This window comes from Grammomys surdaster, unplaced genomic scaffold (genome assembly GCF_004785775.1).
Source record: "Grammomys surdaster isolate TR1022 unplaced genomic scaffold, NIH_TR_1.0 184, whole genome shotgun sequence".
NCBI classification, from domain to species: Eukaryota; Metazoa; Chordata; class Mammalia; order Rodentia; family Muridae; genus Grammomys; species Grammomys surdaster.
Window position 1 is genome coordinate 1,430,679 of NW_021604629.1, and position 27,510 is coordinate 1,458,188.

A 27,510-nucleotide genomic window follows, 5' to 3' on the forward strand; every position below is an offset into this window, starting at 1 on the left:
TAACTGATGTGTTGGTTAAAAAGTACATACAGAGAGACAAAAAAGATAGAAAGAAGGACAGGGGAAGGAAGAAGAGAGAAAAGAAATTTGGTTGAGCCAGTACATTGGGAGGTCCCAGAAGGAGTTGGGGAGAAGAATATATGATCAAAATATGTTGTACAAAAAAATGACCACTGTCAAGTCATCAACAACAAAAATCTTGTTATTGCGAATCCATAATAGTAAGCCACTGGTTTCATAAGAAGAATTCTTTAAAATGCAGCTTGTCTTTAACATATCACCTTTTACTCTCTCATGTTATCTCTTATTAGTTATTTTCATATTCCTATTAGATACCATTTCTATCTTTGTGTCATATATGTGTGTTTAAATCTTGTCACCTTTTCATTTCTAACATACACACTTAAATGTATCACTAATGAATTTCTTCTGTAATAGAAGCCACATTATGAATAACATGAATTCAGCTCTAAGTTCCAATGTGTATCCTTATATTTATACAGATGATTTTATATGGGAGAGACTATGGGAAGTTATTGGGTTGAATATGATCAGAATACATTGTATAAAATTCTCAAAGAATTAATGAAAATATTATAAAATATATACATATATTTCATTTAATATATATGCACATACATACAAACATACATACATACATACATACATACATACATACATACACACACAGTTTCAAAGCTAATATGGTCATAATTATGGCAGGAGTGTAATATGTTAATCAAATCTACCATCAACTTTGGAGCCACTCAGAGGTGGAATCAGGTACCAGCTTTGTCACTGACAATCAATGACACCCTGGAAGACTGGTATATATGATAGAATATTTTGGTTTTCTATGCCACCAGATCATATTCTTGTTTTGATTAAGATGGTAAACATAATACTACCACTAACAATAGAAATGAGTAAATGTGGCCCTGCAGAATGAATGGAACCAGAAAACCTCAGGAGGTAAGAAGTGGGGGCACCCTCTAGAATGTACCAGAGACCTTGAAGGTGAGAGACTCTCAGAACTCAAAGGGAGGGACTTTAAATAAATTTCTCAACAGTGTGAAGAAAGAACTTGGAGAATCCACTTCTAGACAAGACATCAAATGGAAGGACAGAGGTTCCCGCTCTACTGTCAAAAACTATGACCTTGAATTGTTCCTGTCTAAAAGAACTTTAGTGACAGAAATGGTTAAAAGATTGAGGGAAAGGGGGTCCAGTGACTGGCCCAAATTGAGATCTATCTCAAAGGGAAGCTCCAAGGCCTGACACTATTACTGATGCTATGGTGTGCTTACAGACAGGAGCCTCACATCTCTGCCCTCTGAGAAGCCCAACATGCAGCTAACTTAGGCATATGCAGCTATTATACCCAACGAATGAACTGAAGCCATATACCTCTGTTGTTGAGTTAGAGAGAGGCTAAAAGGAGTTGTGGAAGAGGGTAAGCCCATAAAAAGACATGCAGACTCAACTAACCTGGACTCCCGAGATCTCTCAGACACTGAACGAACAATCAGGCAGCATACACTAGCTGCTAAGAGACCCCTGACAAATATGTAACAGAGGACACACTGGTCTGGCCTCAATGAGAGAAGATGCACCTAACCCTCCAAAACCTTGAGGCCCCAGGGAGTGGGCAGGCTTGCTGGGGTTTGAGAGGTGGGGAAGTCCTCTTGGAAACGGGGTAAGAGTAATGGGATGAGGAACTGTAGAAGAGTGGATTGCAGGGGGATAACCACTGGACTATCCAAGAAGATTAAAGATAATTTTTAAAAATTTTTGATTACATCACAATATTTGATACTGTTATTTCAGAAATCTTATGAGCCTTTGTTTCTCCTAGATGGTATACTTCAATTAGGAGGAAATAAGTACACAATATTCCACACTCCTTACAGTTTCTACATCAATTTTCTGCTCCTTACAAATTGTTTTCTGAATTTTGAAGGGAGTGATATAGATGGATGAATCACTGTAGCACAGCAGCAAAATTACTTATTGTCAAGAGCTTGACTAGTTATGAGTCTCTCCATAATATATTGGTCAACAGGAAAGAAAACGTTACAATAGTAAATGCAAATGTTTAGATGACATTTTATAATATCACCTTCATTTAAACAGACAATATGATGTGTTTCCATACTTTGATCTATGGCGGCCTCTCCTATGGGCTTTTTCTTGGGCTATTGTACTAGATGTGAGTTTCTACCAATAGAATGAGCTTGAAATTCAATAAGAAAGTGGTTAGTTGCTCCCATAACACTCATGCCACTATTGTGACAATAGGAAAGCTTTGACCAGTGTTTTAATAATAATAATTTAAAAAACAAAATGCAAAGAAGATAACAAAAGAGAGTTGGGGAGGAAGGAAAGGAAACTAGAGAAAATTAGGCTGTTAGAGAAGTTGTAACATTCTGAGTGAAGTTACATGAGAGGAAACATGATCAAAGCATGTAGTATGAATAATAATGAAGGAATTGAACAAAATCATCCAATATCAAAAAGTGTGAATAGAAACAATAAAGAAACCACAAACGGAGACAACCCTGGGGATAGAAGGCCTAGGAAAGAGATCAGGAGTCACAGATGCAAGTACCACCAACAGAATACAAGAGATAGAAAAGAGATTTTCAGGGGTAGAAGACAACATAGAAAACATTGACACAAGAGTCAAAGAAAATACAAAATAAAAAAGTTCCTAACCCAAACATTTAGAAAATCCAGGACATAATGAGAAGACCAAACCTAAGGAAAGGTATAGAAGAAAGCTATGATTCCCAACTTGAAGGGCCAGTAAATATCTTCAACAAAATTACAGAAGTAAACTTACTTAACCTAAAGATAGAGATGCCCATCAACACATCAACATACAAGAAGCCTAGAAAATTCCAAATAGACTGGACCAGAGAAGAAATTCCTCCCATCATATAATAATCAAAACACCAAATGCACAAAACAAAGAATATTAAAATCAGTAAGGGAATGGTAACATACAAAGGCAGACCTATCAGAATTACATCAGATTTCTCACCAGAGACTATAAAAGTCAGAAGATACTGAGCAGATGTCATATAGACCCTAAGAAAACACAAATATCATCCCAGGATACTATACCCAGCAAAATTCTCAGTTACCATAAATGGAGAAACCAAGATATTCAATGACAAAACTTACATAATATCTTTCCATAAACCCAGGCCTACAAAGTATTATAGATGAAGAACTCCAACATAAGTAGGGAAACTACAACTTAGAAAAAGCAAGAAAGTAATCTTCCTTCAACAAACACAAAAAGTTCTACTCAATGGTAACTTGGTCAAGGAAGAAATAAAGAAAGAAATTAAAAACATATAATGAAATGAAATAAAAATGTTTAATGAAAATGAAGGTACAACATACCTAAACTAATGGGACACATGAAAGCAGTGCTAAGAGAAAAACTCAGAGCTCTGAGTGCCTCCAAAAAGAAACTGGAGAAAGCATACACTAGCAGCTTGACAGCATACCTGGATGCTCTAGAACCAAAAGAAGCAAATATACACAAGAGGAGTACACAGCAGGAAATAATCAAACTCAGGGCTGAAATCAACCAAGTAGAAACAAAAAGAACTATATAAAGAATGTTAAAACCAGGAGGTGGTTCTTTGAGAATATCAACAAGGTAGATTAACCATTAGCCAGACTTACCAGAGGGTACAGAGGCAGTATCCAAATTCAGAAATGAAACAAGAGACACAACAATAGAAAATGATAAAATACAAAAAATCATCAGATCCTACTAGTAAAGCTTATACTCCACAAAACTGAAAACTCTAAATGAAATGAAGAATTTTTTAGATAGATACTAAGTATTAAAGTTAAATGAGAACCAGATAAACTATCTAAACAGTCCCATAACCCTTAAAGAAGTAGAAATATGTTTCATAACCAAAAAGCCCAGGACCAGATGAGTTTCGTGCAGAATTCCATCAGACCTTCAAAAAAAGACCTAATTCCAATACTCTTCAAATTCTTCCATAAAATAGGCAGAAGGAACACTAATATTGATGCAAAAATACTCAATAAAATTCTCCCAAATGAATATAAGAACATATCAAAATCATCATACATCATGATCAAGTAGGCTTCACCTCAGGGATGTAGGGATGGTTCAATATATGGGAATTTATCAATATAATCCACTATATAAACAAACTCAAAGAAAATAAACACAAGATCATCTCATTAGATGCTGAGAAAGCATTTGACAAAATTCAACACCCCTTTATGGTTGTCTTGGAAAGAATAGGAATTCAATGCTCTTACTTAAACATAATAAAAGCAATACACAGAAAATGAGTAGCCAACATCAAATTAAATGGAGATAAACTTGAAGCAATCTCACTAAAATCAGATACTAGACAAGACTGTCAACTCTCTCCCTACTTAGTCAATATAGTACTCAAAGTCCTAGCTAGAGCAATAAGACAACAAAAGGAGGCCAAAGGGATACAAATTGGAAAGGAAGAAGTCAAAATATCACTATTTGCATATAATAAGGTAGTATACTTAAGTGACCCCAAAACGTTAACCAGAGAACTCCTAAACCTGACAAACAACTTCAGCAAAGTGGCCAGATATAAAATTAACCCAAACAAAATTGTAATTTGGAATAAGTAAAAACCCAGGATCATGAAAACTATTCTCAAAAATAAAAGAACTTCTTGGGGAATCACCATCCCTGACCTGAAGCTATATTACAGAGAAATTGTGATTAAAAACTTCATGGTATTGCTACGTAGACAAGCAGGTTGATCAATGGAACAGAATTAAAGACCAAGAAATGAACTACTCACTTATGGTCACTTGATCTTTGACAAAGGAGCTAAAATCATTCACTGGGGAAAACAGCATGTTCAACAAATAGTGCTGGTTCAATTGCGGGAAACATGTAGAAGTTTGCAAGTTGATCTATCCTTATTACCTTGTACAAAGCTCAAGTCCAAGTGCATCAAGGACCTCCACCTAAAACCAGATACACTGAAACAAATAGAGAAAGCAGGGAATAGCCTCAAAGACATCAGCACAGGGGAAATTTTCCTGAAGAGAACACCAATGGCTCATGCTCTAAGATCAACAATAGACAAACAGACAAATGAATCCCATAAAATTGCAAAGCTTCTGTAAAACAAAGGACACTGTCAATAGGACAAAACAGCAATCAACAGATTGCTAGCAAGCAGATGCTAGCAAGGATGTGGAGAAAGAACACTCCTCCATTGTTGATGGGATTGCAAGGTGGGGCAATCACTCTGGAAATCAGTCTGGGAGTTCCTCAGAAATTTGGACATCATATTACTTGAGGACCCAGCTATACCACTCCTGGTCATATATCCAAAAGATGATTTAACCTACAACAAGGACACATGCTCCACTCTGTTCATAGCATCCTTATTTATAATAGCTAGAATCTGGAAATAACCCAGATGTCTCTCAACAGACAAATGGATACAGAAAATGTGGTACATTTACACAATGCCCTTTACCTGTGTCTTATGTGACTGATGGTACAGGTTAAATGGAGATTAGACAGCGTGTCAGGGCCCTGGATTCTGGGGGCATGGCTGGACACCTGCAGTCTTGGGATTCCAGGCCCATGAACCAAGATGCCCTTCCATGGCCCGACATCCCACTCTCTTCTCTTTCATAAAAGAAGGGGCATCTATGTGTCATCTGTAGTCTGTAAGATGCAGGTTATTGGAGGTGTAGACCTCTCTGTGGGAGGGGTTGTGGGGGGCTGAAGCTGAGAGAACCAGAGGCCCAGGAACAGAGCTGAATGTCTTCCATTCCAAGGGCTCTCAGGGTTTAGAAGCTTATTCGACCAGGTGCCCGGCTGTTTCTCATAGCTCACCACTCCACAATTCCCTCTCTTTTAGGAGAGGTGTCATCAAAATAAGTGTCATCTCTAGTGAAAATTTTGGATGAGGAAGTCAAAAGAAAACACTATGCAGGTGGTGGTGGGGTGGAGAGAGGTAGCATAATTAAGCCAAAGGGAATTGTGGGTTGGATTGGGGAAGCAAGGAATCATTGAATCAATTAAACATATGTTGTACAGTTTAAAGGTAATGACATCTGATTAATCTAAATAGACATTATGTTTTCCTCACTAACATGTTACTTCAGCTATGTGACTTTGACAAAAGAGTTCATCTTCGGCTGGAAGGCCTGGATTTGTCTTCTGTCTCAGCATGTGTTTCTGTGTCTTAGCAAGCATCGCTGTGTTTTCAAATGAGTCTCTGGAGTCTGGCATGTGTCTCTGGGTCTTCAGTCAGACGAGATAGCTGGGAGAAGGCAGCTTGGCATCTCAGGCAGATTCCAGAAGATGGTGTTGTCTCTGCTGGGTCTGTGGGTATAATCACAGAGAAGCAGCATCCCTGGTGGGGAGTTGCCTACAAAGGCTGGATATTGAGCATTAAATTACTTTGGAGCATGTACATCATGGTCTGTCATTAAGTCCTGGAAAGGCAAAGGTGTTTGAGGAAATTTTAGTCTTGGAAGGTATCTTTGAGTCTGTTTTTGGATGGCTGAAGGAGAAAAACATCGGGTTACTTATGTATCTGGGATAGGCAGCAACAGTTTGCTGTGACTGGAAATTAGTTGTTAATTAAGAGCTGAAAGATGGTGATCAACATGTTGATTTAACCTGTGGAAGTAGAATAAGATGACTTTTGAACCTTGAGGAAATCTTAAAAGTTGAAAAAAAGTGTTGGACATATATCACAAGTATGAGAGAGAAAAGGAAAAATTAAAACCAAAATTGAAGACAGAGGCAGATTTCTGAGTTCAAGGCCAGCCTGGCCTACAGAGTGAGTTCCAAGACAGCCAGGGCTATAAAGAGAAACCCTGTCTCAAAAAACAAAACAAAACAAAACGAAACAAAGCAACCAAAAGCAAAAAAATCTTGGGTTGAAAATCACAAACATTGTTGTTTTAGAAGTTCCTGTTAGGGAAAAAAGGAAACATTTAAATAAAAGCAAGAAAATTTTGGGTTGAGATGCACGAACATTGTTGTAGGTATTCCTGTTTGGGAGAAAAGCCTTAATGGCAGATTTAAGAGCAGTGGGGGAGGAGGTGCTTGCTCTGCCATGTGGTGTTTCAGCAAAGAAGACCCCTGTATTCCCAATTCTTTTTTCTTAGCTCGTAAATTTTAAATGTAGAGAAGAAGAGGAAAAGCCAACCTTGAAGAAAAGTTTAAAGCAAGAAACATAGGGGCTTTTTGGGAGAGTCAGAAGCAGTGAGATTCTGTGTAAAAGACTAAGTCATGGAGACACATGGGAGCTGGGTTGGAGCTGGCAGCACTTCAGAGAGAGAGAGAGAGAGAATAGTCTCAGCTGAGAGAAGGAGTCCCTCAACTAAGGGAAAGTCTTAGAACGAGGGTAACAGTAGGCACTGAGGCCTGAAGGACAGCTGTTAGCTGTGAAGAAGCCCTCTGTAGAGTTGGGGGGATGGGAAGAGTAGGGGGCTAGGAAGCTGCTGCCATCTTGCCTTTGAGCTAGAGAATACATTGAGAGAGAGAGAGACCTAGTCTTTTGAACTAGGCAGGAGGTAGACTGTAGCTAAGAATTAGAGAAAAGATGTTAGTCAGGAATATGAGAGAGAAAGGGAGGAAGGGGGGGAAACAGAGAGAAATGTTACTCACGGTTTTCACAGGCACCAGCAGGAGACACTCCTGAAGCTGGCTCTGTATGTTTTGCCCACTAGCAGGAGGGGGGATGTGGGGGGAGAGAACAATGATGGCTTGAACGCCTCAGAGGCGCACTTAGGCATGAAGTTCTCTGTTGTGTTGAGTCGTGAGTCTCCACACATCTTTTGTTCTTCACAGACACCAGAGAGAAACAGAAGCACACAGGTTTAGCTGAGTAGGTTCTACACACCGCGCCAGACAGGCACATGGAGCCAAGCCCAGCAGGGGGAGTCCTCACTCAGCTTTGTTCCACAAGGTGGGGCAGAGTTAGCCTGGACCCGGAGGCTGATGTCTCTATTTGGAGCCTCTAGATGCCACTGGGTGGGGGAGGCAGAGCAAAATAGAGATGTGGGCACACAAGCACAGCTGGCAGCTTGGCGCCAAGAAACAGATGACTCTGACACCACTCCTCGAGGGTACTGTAAATCTGTAACAGGCTTGGGTGAACCTGTTGTTGAAGTCCGTGAGTGTCTGAGTCCCATGTGGGCTCCAGCTGTGGAAAAAAGCTCCCACGGTGGGGGGGGGGTCGCAGCAGAGGAGTCAGCAGTGGAGACTACCTGTTGAGGTTGGTGGCAGCGGAGGCGGCCAGCAGGCTGGTGTGGTGGCAGAGGCAGCTCGTGGCCCACGGCAGCAGAGTCCCTGGGGCTTTTTTCCAGGCAGGTTCCCACATACGCCAGAAGGTCTAGGGTTCCAAAAGGTGGAAGACTGTTGGCAGAGGGCACAGAAGACACATAGAGTCCAGGAGAAAGTTTTATTGTCTATGATGGTAGTTGGAAATAAATGTGAATGCGTGCTCCCCAGAGCCAGGGGAGAGCTGGCTTATATAGAGGGTGGGAAAGAGGAGGGACCAGGGAGGAATAACTTAATTAGCTATGCCCTCCCAGCCTTTAGATGACTCATTAATATGTACATTTCCCAAGCAGAGGTGTTAGTCACACCCTCTACCTGTGTCTTACGTGACTGAAGGTACAGGTTAAATGGAGATTAGACCTCATGTCAGGGTCCTGGGTTCTGGGGGCATGGCCGGACACCTGCAGTCTTGGGGTTCAAGGCCCATGAACCAAAATGCCCTTCCATGGCCCAACAAAAGAACACACATAGTATGCACTCACTGATAAGTGGATATTAGCCCCAAAATTAGGAATACCCAAGATTCAATTCACAAACCATATAAAGCTCAAGAAGAAGGAGGACCAAAATGTGGGTACTTCAGTCCTTCTTTCAAGGAGGGAACAAAATACACTAAGGAGATAGAGGGTAGGAGGGAGTTGGGAAGAAGAGAGGAAGCAGATGGGTAAAGGGGGACAGGATCTACTATGAGCGGAGACAGAGATCATATACAGAAGGCCAGAAATTTGAACAGAGGTGTGTAGTAACAGGGTATGGGGAACTGGGGGTACCATGAGCAAGTCTCAGATGCCAGGAAAGCAAGTGGCTCCCAGGACCCAACATGGATGAGATTAGCTGAAATGCCCAATAGAAAGGAGCAAGAACCTGTAAAGACCATATCCAGAGGTCAGGCACGGCCCTCTGGTTGGGGGATGGTGCCACCAACTCATCTCCAAACATTTAACTCAGAATTGCTCCTGTCTAAAGGAAATATGGAGACAAAGTATGGATCAGAGTCTGAAAGAAAGGCCATCCAGAGACTGCCCTACCTAGGGATCCATCTCATATAGATACCAAACCCAGACACTGTTGCAGATGCCAAGAAGTGCTTATTAACAGGAGCCTAATATAGCTGTCTCCTGAAAGTCTCTGCCAGAGCCTGAAAAATACAGAGGCAGATGCTTGCAGCCAACCATTGGACTGAGCATAGGATCCCAATGAAGGAATTAGAGAAAGGACTGAAGGAGCTCAAGGGGTTTGCAACTGCATAAGTAGAACAATATCAACTAACCAGATCTCCCAGAGTTCCCAGGGACTAGACCACCAATCAAAGGATACACATGGAGGGACCCATGTCCCCAGTTGCATATGTAGCAGAGGATGGCCTTGTTGGGCATCAGTGGGAGGAGAGGCTCTTGGTCCTGTGAAGGCTCGATGCCCCAGTGTAGGTGGAATGCCAGGGTAGGGAGGTGGGAGTGGGTGGGTGGGTGGGGGAGTACCCTCATAGAAACATTGATGAGATAGAGGATATCCAGAGGGGAAACCAGAAAAGGGGAAAACATTTGAAATGTAAATAAATAAAATATCCAATAAAATGTATGTATATTATATACTGTCAGAGCTAATATCAGCTTCATTATGCCATGAGTACAAAGTGTTAGGCAGACTTCCCATGAAAATAGACCAACATGTGCCTTGATCAGGGGCCTGCTTTGTCACTGACAATCTATGGAACCCTAGAAAACAGACAAATATTACAAAATAACACCATTACTTTACTTTTAAAAAGCAACCTCTTAGTATCTTTCTTTGAATAAGATGATCTATATAATACTGCCATGAATCACCATAAAACGAGTGAATGTGAACAAACTAACTTAATCGTTAATGCATCAGGCAACTCTTAATTATAATATAAAATAATAAAATTTCTATATCAAGAGAAAAGGAAAACCATTATCTGCCATAGTCTGTGCCTCAACAGTAAGGACAAATTGCAATAAATTGCCAAAGTAAAGTAAGTCGATCTTTGTAAGAATGTGACATAAAAGATATAAGCTGTTGAGAAAAAAACCTTATCTTGTTTTTTTAAATTTTCACTGAAAATAACTGATGGTGAAAATTACAGATAAATTACATATAAATCCATGCTATCTACTAGCTTCCTCTGCTGTATTGGATATGCTTGACTTAGGGAATGGCAATATTAAGAAGTGTGATCTTGTTGGAGTAGGTATGGCCTTGCTGGAGGAAGTGTGTCATTGTGAGCATGAGTTTTAAGCCCTTTTCCTAGCTTCCTGGAAGCCAGTTTTCTCCTAGAGCCCTTCAGATGAAGATGTAGAACTCTTACTTCCTCCTGCACTATGCTTACCTTTGTGCTGCCATGCTCCAGCCTTGATGATGATGGACTGAACCTCTGAACCTGTAAGCCAGCCCCAATTAAATGTTGTCCCTGTAAGAGTTGCCTTGGCAATGATGTCTGTTCACAGCAGTAAAACTCTAACTAAAACACACCTATTAGTTACTTCTGGTGTGTGCTAATTTTTATTTTGAAATAAGACTTTCCTTCTATTAAAAATAAATTCAATTATACAATATAAGAGTTTACCTTTATAATAGTTTACCATCACTCAACAGTTCCCAGTTTCTCCTTGCTTCCCCTTATCTCCTTATCTCTAGTTCCACTCTTTCTGCCTCTCATTGGAAAATAACAGGTTTCTAAGAAATAAGAACACAACATGGCAAAATAAAATATAATAAGATAAAGATATATATATATATATATATATATATATATATATATATATGTATATATATATATATCAAACTTAGACACAGAAAACCAACATAAGGCAGAGTCCTAAGATCTGCCACAAGAATCCTATTTGTTCTCATAGTCAGGATTCCTATAAAATACTAAGCTAAAAGGACCTGATTTAGACCTATATTGTCTCTGTGTTTATTGACTCAGTCCCTTCTGTTGAGGGACATCTAGGTCTCCCTTGTATACCTGAGTGCATATGTACCTTGCTTAGTTGATTCAGAGGGCTTTGTTCTCTTGGTGTCCTCCATTCCCTCTGGTTCTTACAGTCTTTCTGTCTCCCCTTCTATGGTGTTTCTTGAGCTCTTAGTAAAGGGATTTGGGGGAGCCCTCTAATTTAGACTCTCTCTGCAAGTATTCTTTGGCTGTGGTTCTCTGCCTCTCTTCTTTTTCTGCTACCAAATAAAGCTTCTCTGATGAGGACTGAATATGGCACTGAACTATTAATATAGTAGAATATTTTAGAGGTCATTTTATTGATAATGTTTTAGATCAGTAGTATTTGTTCTTACTCAAGGTCTCTGGGATATCTACCCTCTAGTTCATGGTTACTCAAGAACTGTCAGATATAGGTTTCTTCTCATGGGGTGGGCCTTATGTCAAACCAAAGACTGGTTGGCTACTACCACAGGTTCTGTTCCACCATTTCCCTAGCATATTTTGTAGGCAGAAAGGATTGTAAGTCAAAGGTCTGTGGCTGAGTTAGTGTTTATCTTCCTTTCTTTTTCTCTCTTTCTTTCTTTCGTTCCTCCTTTCTCTCTTTCTTTCCTTCTTTCTTCCTTTCTTTCTTTCTTTCTTTCTTTCTTTCTTTCTTTCTTTCTTTCTTTCTTTCTTTCTTCCATTCTCCTATTTTTCTTGTAGCCTTATCAGTACCTCCCTACACTGAAAAAAGTAGAACACAGGGATGAAGGCTCCATGTAGGCTACAGATCAATTTAATCTTCAATGAGTTGTGTGCATGCTGTCATTGACAGCAGTGTCCTGATGTCTGATAGTAGAGAGCAACTCTTTGTCTTATCAACATTCTGTATTGTTTTGAAATTTCCATGGAACCATCTTAACCAACAACTCAGTTAAATACAACCCAGACCCACTATAGAAGCTCTATTTGGGAACAAGAGATGGTTGGTTGAGATTCTGTATCTTCCATTATTAGGCGACCTCATTAATAACACCTTCATACATTTTAGGAAGTTTCCACTCCATTAGGTTTCTGTATCATCTCTCAAATGCCTTTCACTTCCAGCTGTATCTCCATAAAATCTCTCCCTCTACCATATTGTCTCTCGCCCCCATGTGATCCTTCAGATCCCATTCAAATCAGCTGTCCAGCAGTCCATTCATAAAACCTATTGTAGTTCTCTTTTCAGGGAGATTCATGTGTCAGTTTAAAACATTGTTCTTTACTAACCTCTGGGTCTAGGCTATAGCTTAGATATCATTTGTTTAACAGCTAATATCTGCTGGGAGCGAAACCCATGAAATTACCTGCTGTTCTGGAAAGCTTAGTCAGACAAGGTTAAGAAAGGATGTTCACTATCTCAGGTCCCAGGCACTTAAAGAAAGTCTGGTATTTCCTGGGGACTGGTTACGATAGTGAGAAGGTCTTAGGCAATGAGGATATAATGCTGGGATAGCCTTAAGCAATGATCCTTGTCTAAACTTCCCTTTTTGTGTCTTTATAACCTGGCACCTGAAAATTAAAGTTTAAGTGCTTGATCAGGACTTTCAAGACTTGCGCTTCTTTTCTGTGTCTCTTGTCCCTTCATTCTTTCACCTACTTCCCTAGGGTCACATTGAATCCCCCACAGGCTGGGTCAAATATCCACTTTTGAGTAGGTACATACCATTGTATCTCTCTGGGTCTGGGTTACGTCACTCACAATAACTCCTTTTCTGGATACATTTATTTGCCTGCAAATTTCATGATGTCATTTTTTCATTGTTTCATTTATTTACATTCCAAATGTTGCTGCTCTTCCTGGTCCCAGCTCTAAGAGTTCTTCACTCTCTCCCTCCTCCCCTTTGCCTTTGAGAGGGTGCTCCTCACCCCAGACCTTGCCCATCACTTTCACCTACCCACCCACTCCCAACTCAATCCCATGCAGCCTCCTTTCTTGGGACGTCAAGTCTATTCAGGATTAGACACATACTCTCCCATTGACGCCAGACAAGGCAGTTCTCTGCTACATATGTATCTGGGGCCTCAGACCAGCCCATGTCTGCTCTTTAGTTGGTGGCTTAGTCTCTGTGATCCCCCAGGTGTCTGGGTTAGTTTACACTGTTGATCTTCCTTTGATGTTACCATTCCCTTCAGCTCCTCCAATCCTTCCCCTAACTCTTCCATAGGAGTCCCTGGCCCCCTTCCAATGGTTGGCTGCAAATATCTGCATCTGTTGCAGCTGTTGTTATATCTTCTTGGAGGAGAGCCATGCTAGGTCCCAGTCTTCAAGTACAAAATAACATTAGTAATAGTGTCAGGGTTTGCTGCCCACTCATGAGATGGATTCCAAGTTGGGCAGGTCACTGGATGGCCTTTTCTTCAGTCGCTGCTATATTTGTGTCTCTGTTTTTGTTTGTGTTTTTGTTTTGTTTTTGGACAGGAACAATTGTAAGTAAGAAATTTTGAAGGTGGGTTGGTGACCCCATCTCTACACTGGGGGACCTGTCTATCTACTGGAGGTGGTCTCTTCATGTTTCATCTCCCCACTGTTGGGCATTTTGGATAAGGTCACCACCACTGAGTCCTGGGAGCCTCTTACATCCCAGGTCTCTGTGATATTCTAAAGGTTCTCTCCACTCCCACTCTCAGAAGCTGCATATTTCCATCCATTCTCCTGGTCCTCTAGGCTTCTCTGTCTCCCCTCATTCCTGAAACTGCCTCTCTTTTCTCATCCCCCTCCCACCCAGGTATGGCCCCTCCTCTGTCTCCCATGATTATTTTGTTTCTCTTTCTAAGTGGGATTAAATCCTCATTTGGGCCTTTCGTCTTTTAAAATTCTTATTGCTTGTGCATTACATCATGGATAATCTGTACTTTTTTTGGCTAATTTCCACTTATTGTTCAGTACATATCCTTTGCAGACAGGATTATCTCACTCAGGATGACGCTTTCTGTGTCCATCCATTTGCTTGCAAAATTCATGATGTTCTCAGCTTTCATAGCTGAATAGTATTCCACTGTATAAATGAATCACATTTTCTTTATACATTCTTCAGTTGAGGAATATCTAGGTTACTTACAGTTTTTGGCTATTACAAATGGAGCCCACGTCATTGAGGTATGGGAGAAGATCTTTTGAGTATATGTTCAGGAGGTGTAGAGCTTGGTCTTTAGGTAAACCTATTTCCTATTTTCTAAGGAACATCCAGATTGATTTCCAAAGTGGTTTACCAGTTTGCAATCCTACCAGCATTGGAGGACTGTTCCTCTTTCTCAAAATCCTTGGAGCATGTTCTGTCACTTGAGTTTTGGATATTAGTCATTCTGCTGGGTATAAGGTAGAACCTCAGGGTTATTTTTATTTGCATTTTCCTGATGATTATAGATATTGAACATTTTCTTATGTGCTTCTAGGTCATTCAAGATTCCTCTGTGGAGAATACTCGAATTAGCACTGTATCCCATTTATTAATTAGGTTATTTGGTTTTTTGGAGTCTAATTTCTTCAGTTATTTATATATGTTGTGGATAGCCCTGGTCTTGCATTTTGATACTAATTCCCCTTTCTTGTGAAGGGATGCAGAGGAGTAGTGAGTCATTACACAGATGAATTCTAGTGAACCTTGTGCCCGTCTTAATTTGTAAAATAAAGGCTGGAGCCAGTGATTGGGCAGAGGAAAGGGAGGTGGAGAAATAAAGTTTGGTGGGAGAGAACAGAGCAAGGACAGAGAAGGAGGAAAGAGAAGGCAATGGAGGACAATGAAGATGGAGAAGGAGGTGAGAGAAGATGAAGTAGGAGGACGAATGGGAAGCAGGAGGTAGAAGGACAAATGCAGGGTCTGGAAAACCCTCAAGTTATAAGGGTCTTATAGCTGGGGAATAGAGTACTGAAGTGGTCAGTCTGCCCAATCTAGGCTTGCAGAATACAACCATAATTACTGAGTTGTGTTTTCATTGACCAGTCTTATTTGAATTGCTTAGTTACAGCAACAATATATTTTAAATATTATCTCTCTATAGGATGTAGTGTTAGCGAAGATTATTTCCTAATTTGTGGGTTGCCATTTTGTACTATTGATAGTGTCTTTTGCCTTACAGATTTTGAGTTTGATAAGGTCATTTTTATCAACTGTTGATCTTAACAATGTAATTTAGACTAGCAAGAGAACTAAGATGACTCTTTAGGTCAACTTTGCTTTCTGTTGTATACTATATTATATAAGCTGACACTAACTGTTCCTTTGTTTGAGGTATGATTTATGAAATGTTTATTCTTATCTGGCAATTATCCATACCTCTGTCTACTCACTACTTTGATTTAACCATAACATTTAAAACTCTTGCCTGTAAAAACATTCATACTTTAAATAAATAACTGTTATTGAACTTGACTTCACATCCTTACCTATATTCACCAAAGTACATAATGCAGCATATTTTTATTGGATATCTTATTTGCATTTCACATGTTATCCCCTTACCTCTTCTGCCCCCCCACCATGCCCAGGAACCCCCAGCCCATCCTCCCTCCTCCTGCTTGTATGAGGATGTGGCCCCACCTACCTCCCCACTCCTACCTCCCCACACTCGAATTCCCCCATACTTAGCATCCACCTTCACGGGACCAAGGATCTCCTCTCCAACCTATACCTGACAGGAACATCCTCCCCTACATATAGAGCTGGGGCCTTGGGTCCCTCCCTATGTGCTCGCAGGCTGGTGGTTTAGACCCTGGGGAGCTCTGGTTAGTTGGTATTGTTGCTCTCCTCAAGGGGCTGCAAGCTCTATCAGCTCCTTCAGTCTTCTCTCTAACTCCACCATTAGGAACTCCTTGATCAGTTCAATGGTTAGCTGTGAACCTCCTCCTCTACAAATGGCAGACTCTTGCAGACCTCTAAGGAGACAGATGTATCAGGCTCCTATCAGCATGTACTTCCTGACATCCACATCAGCGGCTACCTTTGGTGACAGCACATAATGGATACCCAGGTGGAATGGACTTCAGACAGCCCCTCCTTCAGTTTCTGTCCCACACTTTGTCTCAATATTTGCTCCCTTGAGTTTTTTGTTACTCCTTATAAGAAGGACTGAAACACCCACACTTGGTGTTCCTTCTTCATGAGTTTCAAGTGGTCTGTGAGTTGAATCTTGGGTATTTCAAACTTCTGGGCTAATATCCAATAATCAGTAAATGAATACCATGTGTGTTCTTTTGAGACTGGGTTACCTCAGTCAGGATGACACTTTCTAGTTCTATACATTTGACTAAGAATTTCTGGAATTCATTGGTTTTCATAGCTGAGTAATGCTCCATTGTGTAAATATACCACATATTTTGTATCTATTTCTCTGTTGAAGGATATCTGGGTTCTTTCGAGCTTCTATCTATTATAATTAAGGCTGCTATGAACATAGTGGAGCATATTTCCTTGTTATATGTTGGAGCATCTTCTGGGTATATGCCCAGGAGTGGTATAGCTGGGTCCTCAGGTAATGCTATGCCCAATTTTCTGAGGAACTGCCAGACTGATTTGAAGAGTAGTTGCACCATCTTACAATCCCACCAATAATGGAGGAGTGTTCCTCTTTCTCCACATCTTCACCAGCATCTACTATCACCTGAGTTTTTTATCTTAGCCATTCTAACCGGTGTGAGATACAATCTCAGGGTTGTTTTGATTTGCATTTCCCTGATGACTAAGGATACTGAACATTTCTTTAGATGCTTCTCAGGCATTCAAGTTTCCTCAGTTGACAATTCTTTGTTTAGCTCTATACTCCATTTTTAATAGGGTTAATTGGTCATCTGGAGTCTAATTTCTTTAATTTTTGGTATATATTGGATATTAACCCTCTATTGGAAGTGGGATTGGTAAAGATCTTTTCCCAATTTGTTGGTTGCCATTTTGTCCTATTGACAGTGTCCTTTGCCTTACAGAAACTGCAATTTTATGAAGTCCCATTTGTCAATTCTTGGTCTTAGAGCATAAACCATTGGTGTTCTGTTCAGGAACTTTTCCCCTGTGCCCAAGTATTCAAGGTTCTTCCCTACCTTCTCTTCTATTAGTTTCAGTGTTCCTGGTTTTATGTGGAGGTCCTTTATCCACTTGGACTTGAGCTTTGTACATGGAGATAAGAATGGATTGATTGGCATTCTTCTACATATTGTCCTCCAGTTGAACCAGTACCATTTGTTGAAAATGCTTTCTTTTTTCACTGGACAGTTTTAGCCCTTTGTCAAAGATCAAGTGACAATAGGTGTGTGGGTTAATTTCTGGGTATTCAATTCTATTCCATTGATCTTCCTGCCTGTCTCTGTACCAATACCATGCAGCTTTAATCGCTATTGCTCTGTTGTACAGCTTTAGGTCAGTGATAATGATTCCTCCATAAGTTCTTTTATTGTTGAAAATAGTTCTCACTATCCTGGGTTTTTTTGTTATTCCAAGTTAATTTGAAAATTTCTCTGTCTAACTCTGTGAAGAATTGAGTTGGGATTTTAATTGGGATTGCATTGAGTCTGTAGATTGCTTTTGGCAAGATGGCCATTTTTACTATATTAATCTTTCCAATCCATGAGCATGGGAGATCTTTCCTTCTTCTGAGATCTTCTTCAAATTATTTCTTCAGAGACTTGAAGTTCTTGTCATACAGATATTTCAGTCGCTTCGTTAGATTCACACCAAGGTATCTTATATTATTTGTGAGTATTGTGAATGGTGTCATTTCCCTAATTTTTTTCTCAGCCTGTTTATCCTTTGAGTAGAGGAAGACTGCTGATTTTTTTGAGTTGATTTTATATCCAGCCACTTTGCTGAAGTTGTTTATCAGGTTTAGGAGTTCTCTGGTGTAAGTTTTAGGGTCACTTAAGTATACTACCATATCATCTGCAAATAGTGAAACTTTGACATCTTCCTTTCCTATTTGACTTCTTTGTGTTGTTTAATTTCTCTGGCTATAACTTCCAGTACTATATTGCATAGGTAGGGAGAGAGTAGGCAGCCTTTTCTAGTGCCTGATCTTAGTGGGATTGCTTCAAGTTTCTCTCCGTTTAGTTTGTTGGTGGCTACTGGTTTGCTGTAAATTGCTTTTACTATGTTTAGGTATGGGCCTTGAATTCCTAATCTTTCCAAGACTTTTACCATAAAGGAATGTTGAATTTGTTCAAATGTTTTCTCAGCATCTGGTGAGATGATCATGTGGTTTTTTTCTTTGAGTTTGTTTATATAGTGGATTACATTGGTGGATTTCCGAATATTGAACTATCCCTGTATTCCTGGTATAAAGTCTACTTGATCATGATGGGTGATTGTTTTGATGTGTTCTTGGATTCAGTTTGCTAGAATTTTATTGAGTATTTTTGCATCGATATTCATAAGGAAGATTGGTCTGAAGTTCTCTTTCTTTGTTGGATCTTTGTGAGGATTAGCTATGAGCGTGATTGTAGCTTCATAGAAAGAATTGGGTAATGGTCCTTCTGTATCTATTTTATAGAATAGTTTGAAAAGAATTGGTATTAGGTCTTCCTTGAAGGTCTGACAGTATTTTGCGCTAAAACCATCTAGTGCTGCTCTTTTTTTTGGTGGGATACTTTTAATGACTGCTGCTATTTCTTTAGTGGTTATGGGACTGTTTATATAGTTTATTTGCTCCTGATTTAACTTTTGTACCTGGTATCTGTTTAGAAAATTATCCATTTCATCCAAATTTTCCAGTTTTGTTGAATATAGGCCTTTGTAATAGTATCTGATCATTTTTTGAATTTCCTCAATTTCTGTTGTTATGTCTCCCTTTTCAGTTCTGATTTTATTAATTTGGATACTGTCTCTGTGCCCTCTGGATAATTTGGCTAAGGGTTTATCTATCTTGTTGATTTTCTCAAAGAACCAGCTCTTGGTTTTGTTGATATTTTGTATAGTTCTTTCTGTTTCTACTTGGTTGATTTCAGCCCTGAGTTTGATTATTTCCTGCCATCTAATCCTCTTGGGTGTTCTAGAGTTTTCCTCTTTTTGTTCTAGAGCTTTTGGGTGTACTGTCAAGTTGTTAGTGTATGCTCTCTCCAGTTTCTTTTTGTAGGCACATAGAGCTATGAGTTTTCCTCTTAGCACTGCTTTCATGGAGTCCCACAAGTTTTGATATTATGTGTCTTCATTTTTATTAAATTCTAAAAAGTCTTTAATTTCTTTCTTTATTTCTTCCTTGACCAAGTCATCACTGAGTAGAGCATTGTTCCACGTGCATGTAGGCTTTCCATTGTTTTTGTCATTATTAAAATCCAGCCTTAGTCCATGGTGTTCTGATAGGATGCAAAAGATTATTTCAATCTTTTTGTATCTGTTGAGGCCTGTTTTATGACCAATTATATCATCTATTTTGGAGAAGTTACTATGAGGTGCTGAGAAAAAGCTATAGTCTTTTGTTTTAGGATGAAATGTTCTATAAATATCTATTAAATCCTTTTGGTTCATAACTTCTGTTAATTTCATTGTGTCTCTATTTAGTTTGTGTTTCCATGATCTGTCCATTGCTGAGAGTGGGGTGTTGAAATCCCCCATGATTATTGTGTGAGGTATAATGTGTGCTTTGAGCTTTAATAAATTTTTGTAATGTATGTGGGTCCCCTTGCATTTGGAGCATAGATGTTCAGAATTGAGTCTTCATCTTGGTAGATTTTTCCTTTGATGAATATGAAGTGTCCTTCCCTATCTTTTTATTACTTTTGGTTGAAAGTCAATTTTATTTGATTATGAATGGCTACTCCAGCTTGTTTCTTGGGACCATTTGCTTGGAAAATTGTTTTCCATCGTTTTACTCTGAGGTAGTGTCTGTCTTTGTCACTAAGGCGTGTTTCCTGTATGCAACAAAATTCTAGGTCCTGTTTATGTACCCAGTCTAATAGTCTATGTCTTTTTATTGGAGAATTGAGTCCATTGATATTAAGAGATATTAAGGAAAAATAATTTTTACTTCCTGTTATATTTATTATTGGGGGTGTAATTATGATTGTGTAGCTATCTTCTTTTGGAGTTATAGGAAGATTACTTCCTTGCTTTTTCTAGGTTGTAGTTTTCCTCCTTGTGTCATGCTTTCTCTAGGATGGCTCAGGATATGGTGTCTGCTGCTCTGAGTGCAATGGCTCCTCTAGGATGTCTCAGATTGTGGTGTCTTCATGGGAGCAGACCAGCTAGTGTCTGCCCCAGCCAAAAGGGCATAATACGGCATATTATATCGACCACTAAAAGGCTGAAAGAAAGGCTGATGCATATTGAAAGAAGCCAAAATAGTCCATTTTAATGATTGCTTCACTATCTACTAACTTGAACTAACCTGAAACAAATATCAACTTGCAGGAATTTTTACCTAAGACAATTTGTTATCCTATATATCCCATAACTACCTAATGAAAGTACATCAGTACTCACATAAAGAGGAAAACAAGAGATTGCTTGAGATTAACAGTCTTTTGAGAAATTAATTGTGTTTGTGTTAAATGAATTGCTCAGTACTTACTTGAACATTGGTAATGATCCCTGATGATTTGAATTCACACTGGAATCTGGAGCCTCTGAAGGGAGTTATCTTCAGTGACAAACAATTATGATAGGAAACAGCATTGCAGCTATAAAATCATAATAAGAATGAACCTTTTACTTTGAAATGAGTTCTTATTTCAAGAGGTAAGATTTTGACTTTGTTGGTAAATGGAGATACTCTATTTTTGAAATGTACTGTATTTACAAACAGGGTGGAGAAAAAAGTCAGGTGGAATCATGCAGTTATAAAAATGGAAGGCAGGGGAAGCAAATTTTCAAAGACTCACCTTGTATTTTATTAGTAAAATATCCAGAATTATCAGGCATAAACTAAGTTTTCATAAATTCTTTATTTATATAGCCATTGGGAAGAACAGAACTCAACATGACCTTCAAAGATGTACATGCATAACATTCAGCAAAAGGCTAACAAAGCCTGCTTTGTTTATGGACTGATTGTGTCAGCCTCACTGGTACCACTGTAAACAAATGAGGATGTAAGTATAGAACGTGAGTCAATCTGCTCATTCCTGAATAAACCTTGGTAAATCACTTAACTTCTGAGGTTGAATATTGAGCAGTGTCCTCTGTTGAAAATAATGTGAATTCATTCTGACATACTTCAGTTAGAAAACACTGCACTGGTTAAGGAGTTGATGTATCTAAACAAATAATTACTAATATTTTGCTAAATAGCTATAATTTATCTGATGATAAAATTAATTTACAAATTACTTTAAAGAATTATGATTTATTTAGAAGAACTTAATGTATTTAATGAATTTACAGCTGGAAGTCAGATTGGTAAATTTAATGTGACCATTATTCAGTTTTAAAGACTTTGTTATCAACATCACCAACAAATCACTTTTCTATGTATTAACCATAGAAAAGCTGAAATGCTGCCTTCTTGTCTTTCTCTTACTTATGTATGGTTTCAACCACATTGTGACTATTCATTAATAGTGTGGTTACTAACAGTAATAAATGGAATTCAATGTGCCTGGTTTTTATATCTAATACTCTTTTGAAAATTTGTTATTTTTATTTAGTTTATATGAGTGTTACCTGCTATACAAACAAGCCCCCTGTGAATGCCTGGTTCCTGTGAGGACCAGAAGAAGGCATTAGTCCAAAGAACTGTACAATCAGACTGCTGTGAATAACTAGTGGATCCTGGGAATGATACTCAGACAGGTTCTTTTGCAAGTGCAGCCACTGTACTTAGCCAAGAGCAAGCTCTAAATTCCATAATATTTTACTTCATGTTTATAACTTTACTCAAATAAAAGTGTTTTCTGCTATAAAATGGAAATTATACAAAACTTAACTGCAATTTGAAGGCTGGTGACACAGAATGTTAGTGCCAGCACTCAGGAAGCAGAGGCAGGCAGTTCTCTGTGAATTCAAGACCAGCCTGGCCTATATAGCAAGAAAACCAAAACTACACATAGAAATCCTATTTTGAAAAAGACAAAAAGGTAAAAAAAAGTATTAATATTTAATATAATAAAATAAAAATATAAATGAATACATTTTACAATCGTATAATGATGATTTAGTAAGCAGTCAAATAAATTTAGCAAGGATTAAGTCTCCATGATATAATCCCATGATTCTACATTTTAATCATCTGTTATAATAAACATTGCTATTTTGAAAAGGCTTGTATTATTTTACGTTAATTTATCTCCTTATTTCTGTGAAGAGAATGTTGCAGGTAACATAACATAGCTGTAAATATCAAATGGATAGCATACAGGTGTCAGTTCTCACCTGTCACCACAGACAAGGAATAAAACTAGCAGTCAGCTGTCAGGCTTGAATGCAAGAGTCATTATCTGAAAGCCCAACTCACCAGGAAAAATCTCATGATTTTATATCCTTAACTTAACAAGGATTAAGAATGTTTTATAATAAACACTGTAAATAAAAGTTATTCATTATTAGAAATACATTTCTAGTTTATTTGATTAAATAATTTGAAAAATGTATTGTGTAGAAATGAATAAACAATGAGTACCCTGAGTAAAACATGATTGTTGGTCCAATTTTTGAATAATAAATTAGCATGTAATGCCCTCAGTGTCTGCATGAAATAAAATTTAGTGAAACAGTTATGAATCTCTTTCTATTCTGTCTCCATCTAGCACCAGCTACACTGTCCCATGGCTTTCCTGGAGGATGGGAACCACACTACAGTGACAGAGTTCATTTTATTGGGATTAACAAATGACCCAGGCCTTAGAGTTGTCCTCTTCACCATCATCCTGTGCATCTACCTGGTGACTGTGTTTGGGAACCTCAGCACCATCCTTCTCATCAGAGTCTCTTCCCAGCTCCATCACCCCATGTACTTTTTTCTCAGCCACTTGGCTTCTGTTGACATGGGCCTTTCATCATCTGTCACACCCAATATGCTTATCAACTTCCTGACAGAGAGAAATACAATTTCCTACCTTGGATGTGGTATCCAGCAGACCCTGGCTGCTTTCTTTGGGTCAGTTGAATGCTTCCTTCTGGCTGCCATGGCTTATGATCGCTTCATGGCAATTTGCAACCCACTGCTTTATTCCATCAAAATGTCCACACAAGTCTGTATTCAGTTGGTTGTGGGCTCTTATATAGGGAGTTTTCTTAACCCTTCCCTCATCATGTTTTTTTATTTTTCTTTTCTCTTCTGTGGACCAAATAGAGTCGATCATTTTTTCTGTGATTTTGCTCCTTTGGTGGAACTCTCCTGTTCTGATGTCAGTGTCTCTGTAGTTGTTATCTCATTTTCTGCAGGCTCAGTTACTATGATCACAGTGTTTGTCATAGTGGTCTCCTACACCTACATCCTCATCACCATCCTGAAGATGCACTCTACTGAGGGTCGAAAGAAAGCCTTCTCCACCTGCACCTCCCACCTCACTGCAGTCACTCTCTACTATGGAACCATTACCTTTATTTATGTGATGCCCAAGTCTACATACTCCACCTACCAGAACAAGGTGGTGTCTGTGTTCTACATGGTGGTGATCCCCATGTTGAACCCCCTTATCTACAGCCTCAGGAATAATGAGATTAAGGGTGCTATCAAGAGACAGCTTGGTAAGAAAACATTCTGCTAAAGTAATCTCTCTCTTTTTTTTTTTGGTGAAACTTAATATACTAACAGCAGTTATGAAGACCAATGTGACCACCATCTCAAGTTATAAGACTTCTTGCTCTATTTTCTCTCATCTCCTTTTCCTACCAATACATGTGACTATTTTGTTTATCAGATTTTACCTTTTTGGGTTTTTTTACATTTATTTACATCCCAATCACATTCCCTTTTCCTCCACCCTTCTCAGTACTACCCTTACAATTTCTCTCCTCATTTTCCCCTTACCTACTGCTCAAAAAAGGGTAGCTCCTTGGTATACAACCCTGCCCAGGGGCATCTAGTCTCAGCAGGGCTAGGCATATCCTCTCCTATGGAGGTCCTAAGAGGCAGTATAGTTAGGGAGAAGTTCATCCTATGGTAGGGAATGTAGCCTGAGTCAGCCACTTCTCTACTTGTTAGGGAACCTACATGAAGTTCAAGCTACACATTTGCTACAAATGTATAATGTTTATGTCCAGCTCCTGCATGTTCCCTGGTTGGTGTCCCAGGTTCTGTGAGCCCTGTTAATTAGCTCTGTGACTCTTCTTGTGGTGTCTTTGACCCACAACTTGCTCACTTCTATCCTCCATACTTCCACAAGTCTGCCCAAGATATACCTAATGTTTGACCATCAGTATCTGCATATGCCTGTGTCTGCTGCTGGATGAAGCCTCTCAGGATGCAGTTATAGTTTCCTTTCTGTAAGCTTAGGAGAGTGTCATTAATAGTATCAGGGGTTGGTTCTTCCATATGTGCTAGGTCTCAAGTTGTGGCAGTTATTGGTTGGGTGTTCCCTCAGTCTCCTCCATCTTTATGTCTGTATGTCTTGTGGGCAAGACAAATTTTGGGTTGAAAATTTTGTGGGTGTCATGATGCCCCCTTTCTCCTCTTGAAGTCCTGCCACTTTAGTCTATGTATTCCCTTCTGGTAGGAATCTCTGCTAGGATCATCCCCATAAAATCTAGGTATCTTTTACATTCTCAAGTCTTCAACTGGTTGCCAGAGATGTCCCATTCCCCCACTGATTTTTATTCTCACTTCCAGCTCTCTCTATTGCCTCCTCTCTGGAAACCTAATCACTATTCCTGTTCACCTCCTCAACTCGTTTCCTAAGCATTTCCCTCTCTACATCTACCTTTGATGGCTATTTAATTTCCCCTTTATAGTGAGATTCATGCATCATCCTTCAAGACCTTCTTATTACCCAGTTTCTTTGAGTCTGTGGATTCCAGCATGATTGTCTGGCACTTTATGGCTAATATCCACTTATAAGTGAGTGCATACCATACGTGTCTTTCTGGCTCTGGGTTACCTCACTCGGGATGATAATCTTAAGTTCCACCCATTTGCTTGCAAAACTCATGATGTCTTTGTTTTTAATAGCTGACTAATATTCCACTGTATAGAAGTATCACATTTTCTTTATCAATCCTTTAGTTGAGAGGCATCTTTGTTGTTTCCAGGTTCTGGCTATTATGAATAAAGCTGCTTTGAACATAATTGAGCAAGTCTTCCTGTAATATGGTGGAAAATCTTTTGGGTATATGCCAAGGAATGTTATAGTTGGGTCTTGAGGAAAAACTATTCCTAAATTTCTGAGAAACCACCAAATTGATTTTCAAAGTAGTTGTATAAGTTTGCACTCTCACTGGCAGTTGTGGAATGTGCCCCTTGCACCACATTCTCACCAGCATGTTTTGTCTTATTGAAGGTGTTCTTTGCCTTACAGAAGCTATTGAGTTTCATGAGGTCCCATTTCTCAATTGTTGATGAGATCCTGAGACATTGGTATTCTGTTCATGCGGTTCTCTTCTATACCAAGGCTATTTCCCACTTTCTGTTCAATTAGATTTATTTTGTCTGGTCTCATGTTGAAGTTTGATGCATTTCAACTTGAGGTTTCTGCAGGGTGATAAATATGTATCTATTTCCATTCTTCTACATGCAGACATCCAGTTAGACCAGCACCATTTGTTGAAGGTGATTACTTTACTCCATTGGATAGTTTTGCCTTCTTTGTTAAAAGTCAAATGTCCTTATGTGTAGAGGTCTATTTCTGTGTCTTTGATGATTCTATTGATCAATCTGTCTGCTACTATACCAATACCAGGCACTCTGTTTTTTAAATTGTATCTACATCATTTTCACCCTCTCTCCTCAACTCCTCCCAATCCTAAGGCTCCCTCTTCCACCTCCATGTTCTTTCCACCAGAGCATAGTTATCCTACCAAAGGAAAAAACATTAAAGACAGTTGGCTCTTCTTCTGGCAGATACAATTACTTCTGATCTAGAGTTGGACTTCATGACCACCTCCTATCTCCAGGCTGGGATGTTGTCTGGTTTGAGCTCAGACATGTTGACATAGCTAACATGAGTTCATATCTATAACCATGCTGTTCTGTATGAATAAAGATTTCTTTGTAAAAAAAAAAAAAAGATCCACCACATTAGGCTCTTGCAATCTTTTCACCTATTCCTTGACAATGATATCTGTTCTTATAGAATAGAGGGGAGTGATATGGCTGTCCCATTTAGAGCTGTACCTTCCACAGTTTCTAATTCTTTATACATTGAATACTTTTGAGTTAATGACTAGCCACTAACAAGACACGTTTCTGATGAATATTGAGAAGTATGCTAATCCATTGATATAATGATAAAGTATTAGAAAGTGATTTACAAGTTCCCTCTCCCCACTGTAGGGCATTTCATCTAAACTCCTTTCCTTTGAGTTCTGAGAGTCTCACTTCCCAGGTCACAGGTATATTCTAGAGGGTATCCTCTCCTCCTACCTCCCAAGGTCACCTGGTTCCATTCTTTTTGCTGGCCTTAGGGTTTCAGTCCTGGTCTACCCACCCCAATACTTGACCATGTTTCCCTCTTTCCCTCCCTGTCACCTTTACCACTCAGGTACCTCCCTCCCTCCCTTATCCTGTGATTGCTTTCTTCTTCCTCCCAAATGGGATTGGGGCGTCTTCATTTAGGCCCTTCAGCTTGTTAACCTTCTTGAATTATGTGGACTTTATTCTGGGCATTGTGTACATTTTTTACTTATATACACTTATTAGTGAGTACATACCATGCATGTCCTTTTGGGTCTGAGTTTCCTCATACAGGATAATATTTTCTAGTTCCATTCATTTGCCAGCAAAATGCATGATAGCCTCATTCTTAATGGCTGAGAAGTATTCAATTGTGTAAATGAACCACATTTTCTAAATCCATTCTTCTATTGTGGGACTTCTGGATTGTTTCCAGCCCCTGACTATCACAAATGAGGCTTCTGTGAACATAGTGGAACACATGCCCCTGTAGCATAGTGTGGCATCATTTGGGTATATGCCCAAGAGTGGTATAGCTTGGTCTTTAGGTAGATCTATTTCCAATTTTCAGAGATTGATTTCCAGATTGATTTCCAGAGTGGTAGTAGCAGTTTTCAATCCCACCAGCAGTGGAGGAGTGTTCTTTCTTCACATCCTCACCAACATGTGCTGTTACCTGAGGTTTTGATCTTAGCTA

General features: G+C 39.2%; 1 protein-coding gene across 1 annotated transcript; it reads left to right on the forward strand.

Moving 5' to 3' along the window:
- The first annotated feature begins 23,028 nt into the window (after positions 1 to 23,028).
- On the forward strand, positions 23,029 to 23,973 carry LOC114621696 (olfactory receptor 497). The gene has a single exon (XM_028768053.1). The coding sequence runs from the start codon at positions 23,029 to 23,031 to the stop codon at positions 23,971 to 23,973; it is 945 nt and encodes a 314-aa protein (XP_028623886.1).
- Positions 23,974 to 27,510: the final 3,537 nt, after the last annotated feature.

Bases quoted from the DNA above. Each gene is read 5' to 3' on its own strand.
- LOC114621696 (XM_028768053.1), top strand. From the start codon at position 23,029: ATGGCTTTCCTGGAGGATGGGAACCACACTACAGTGACAGAGTTCATT.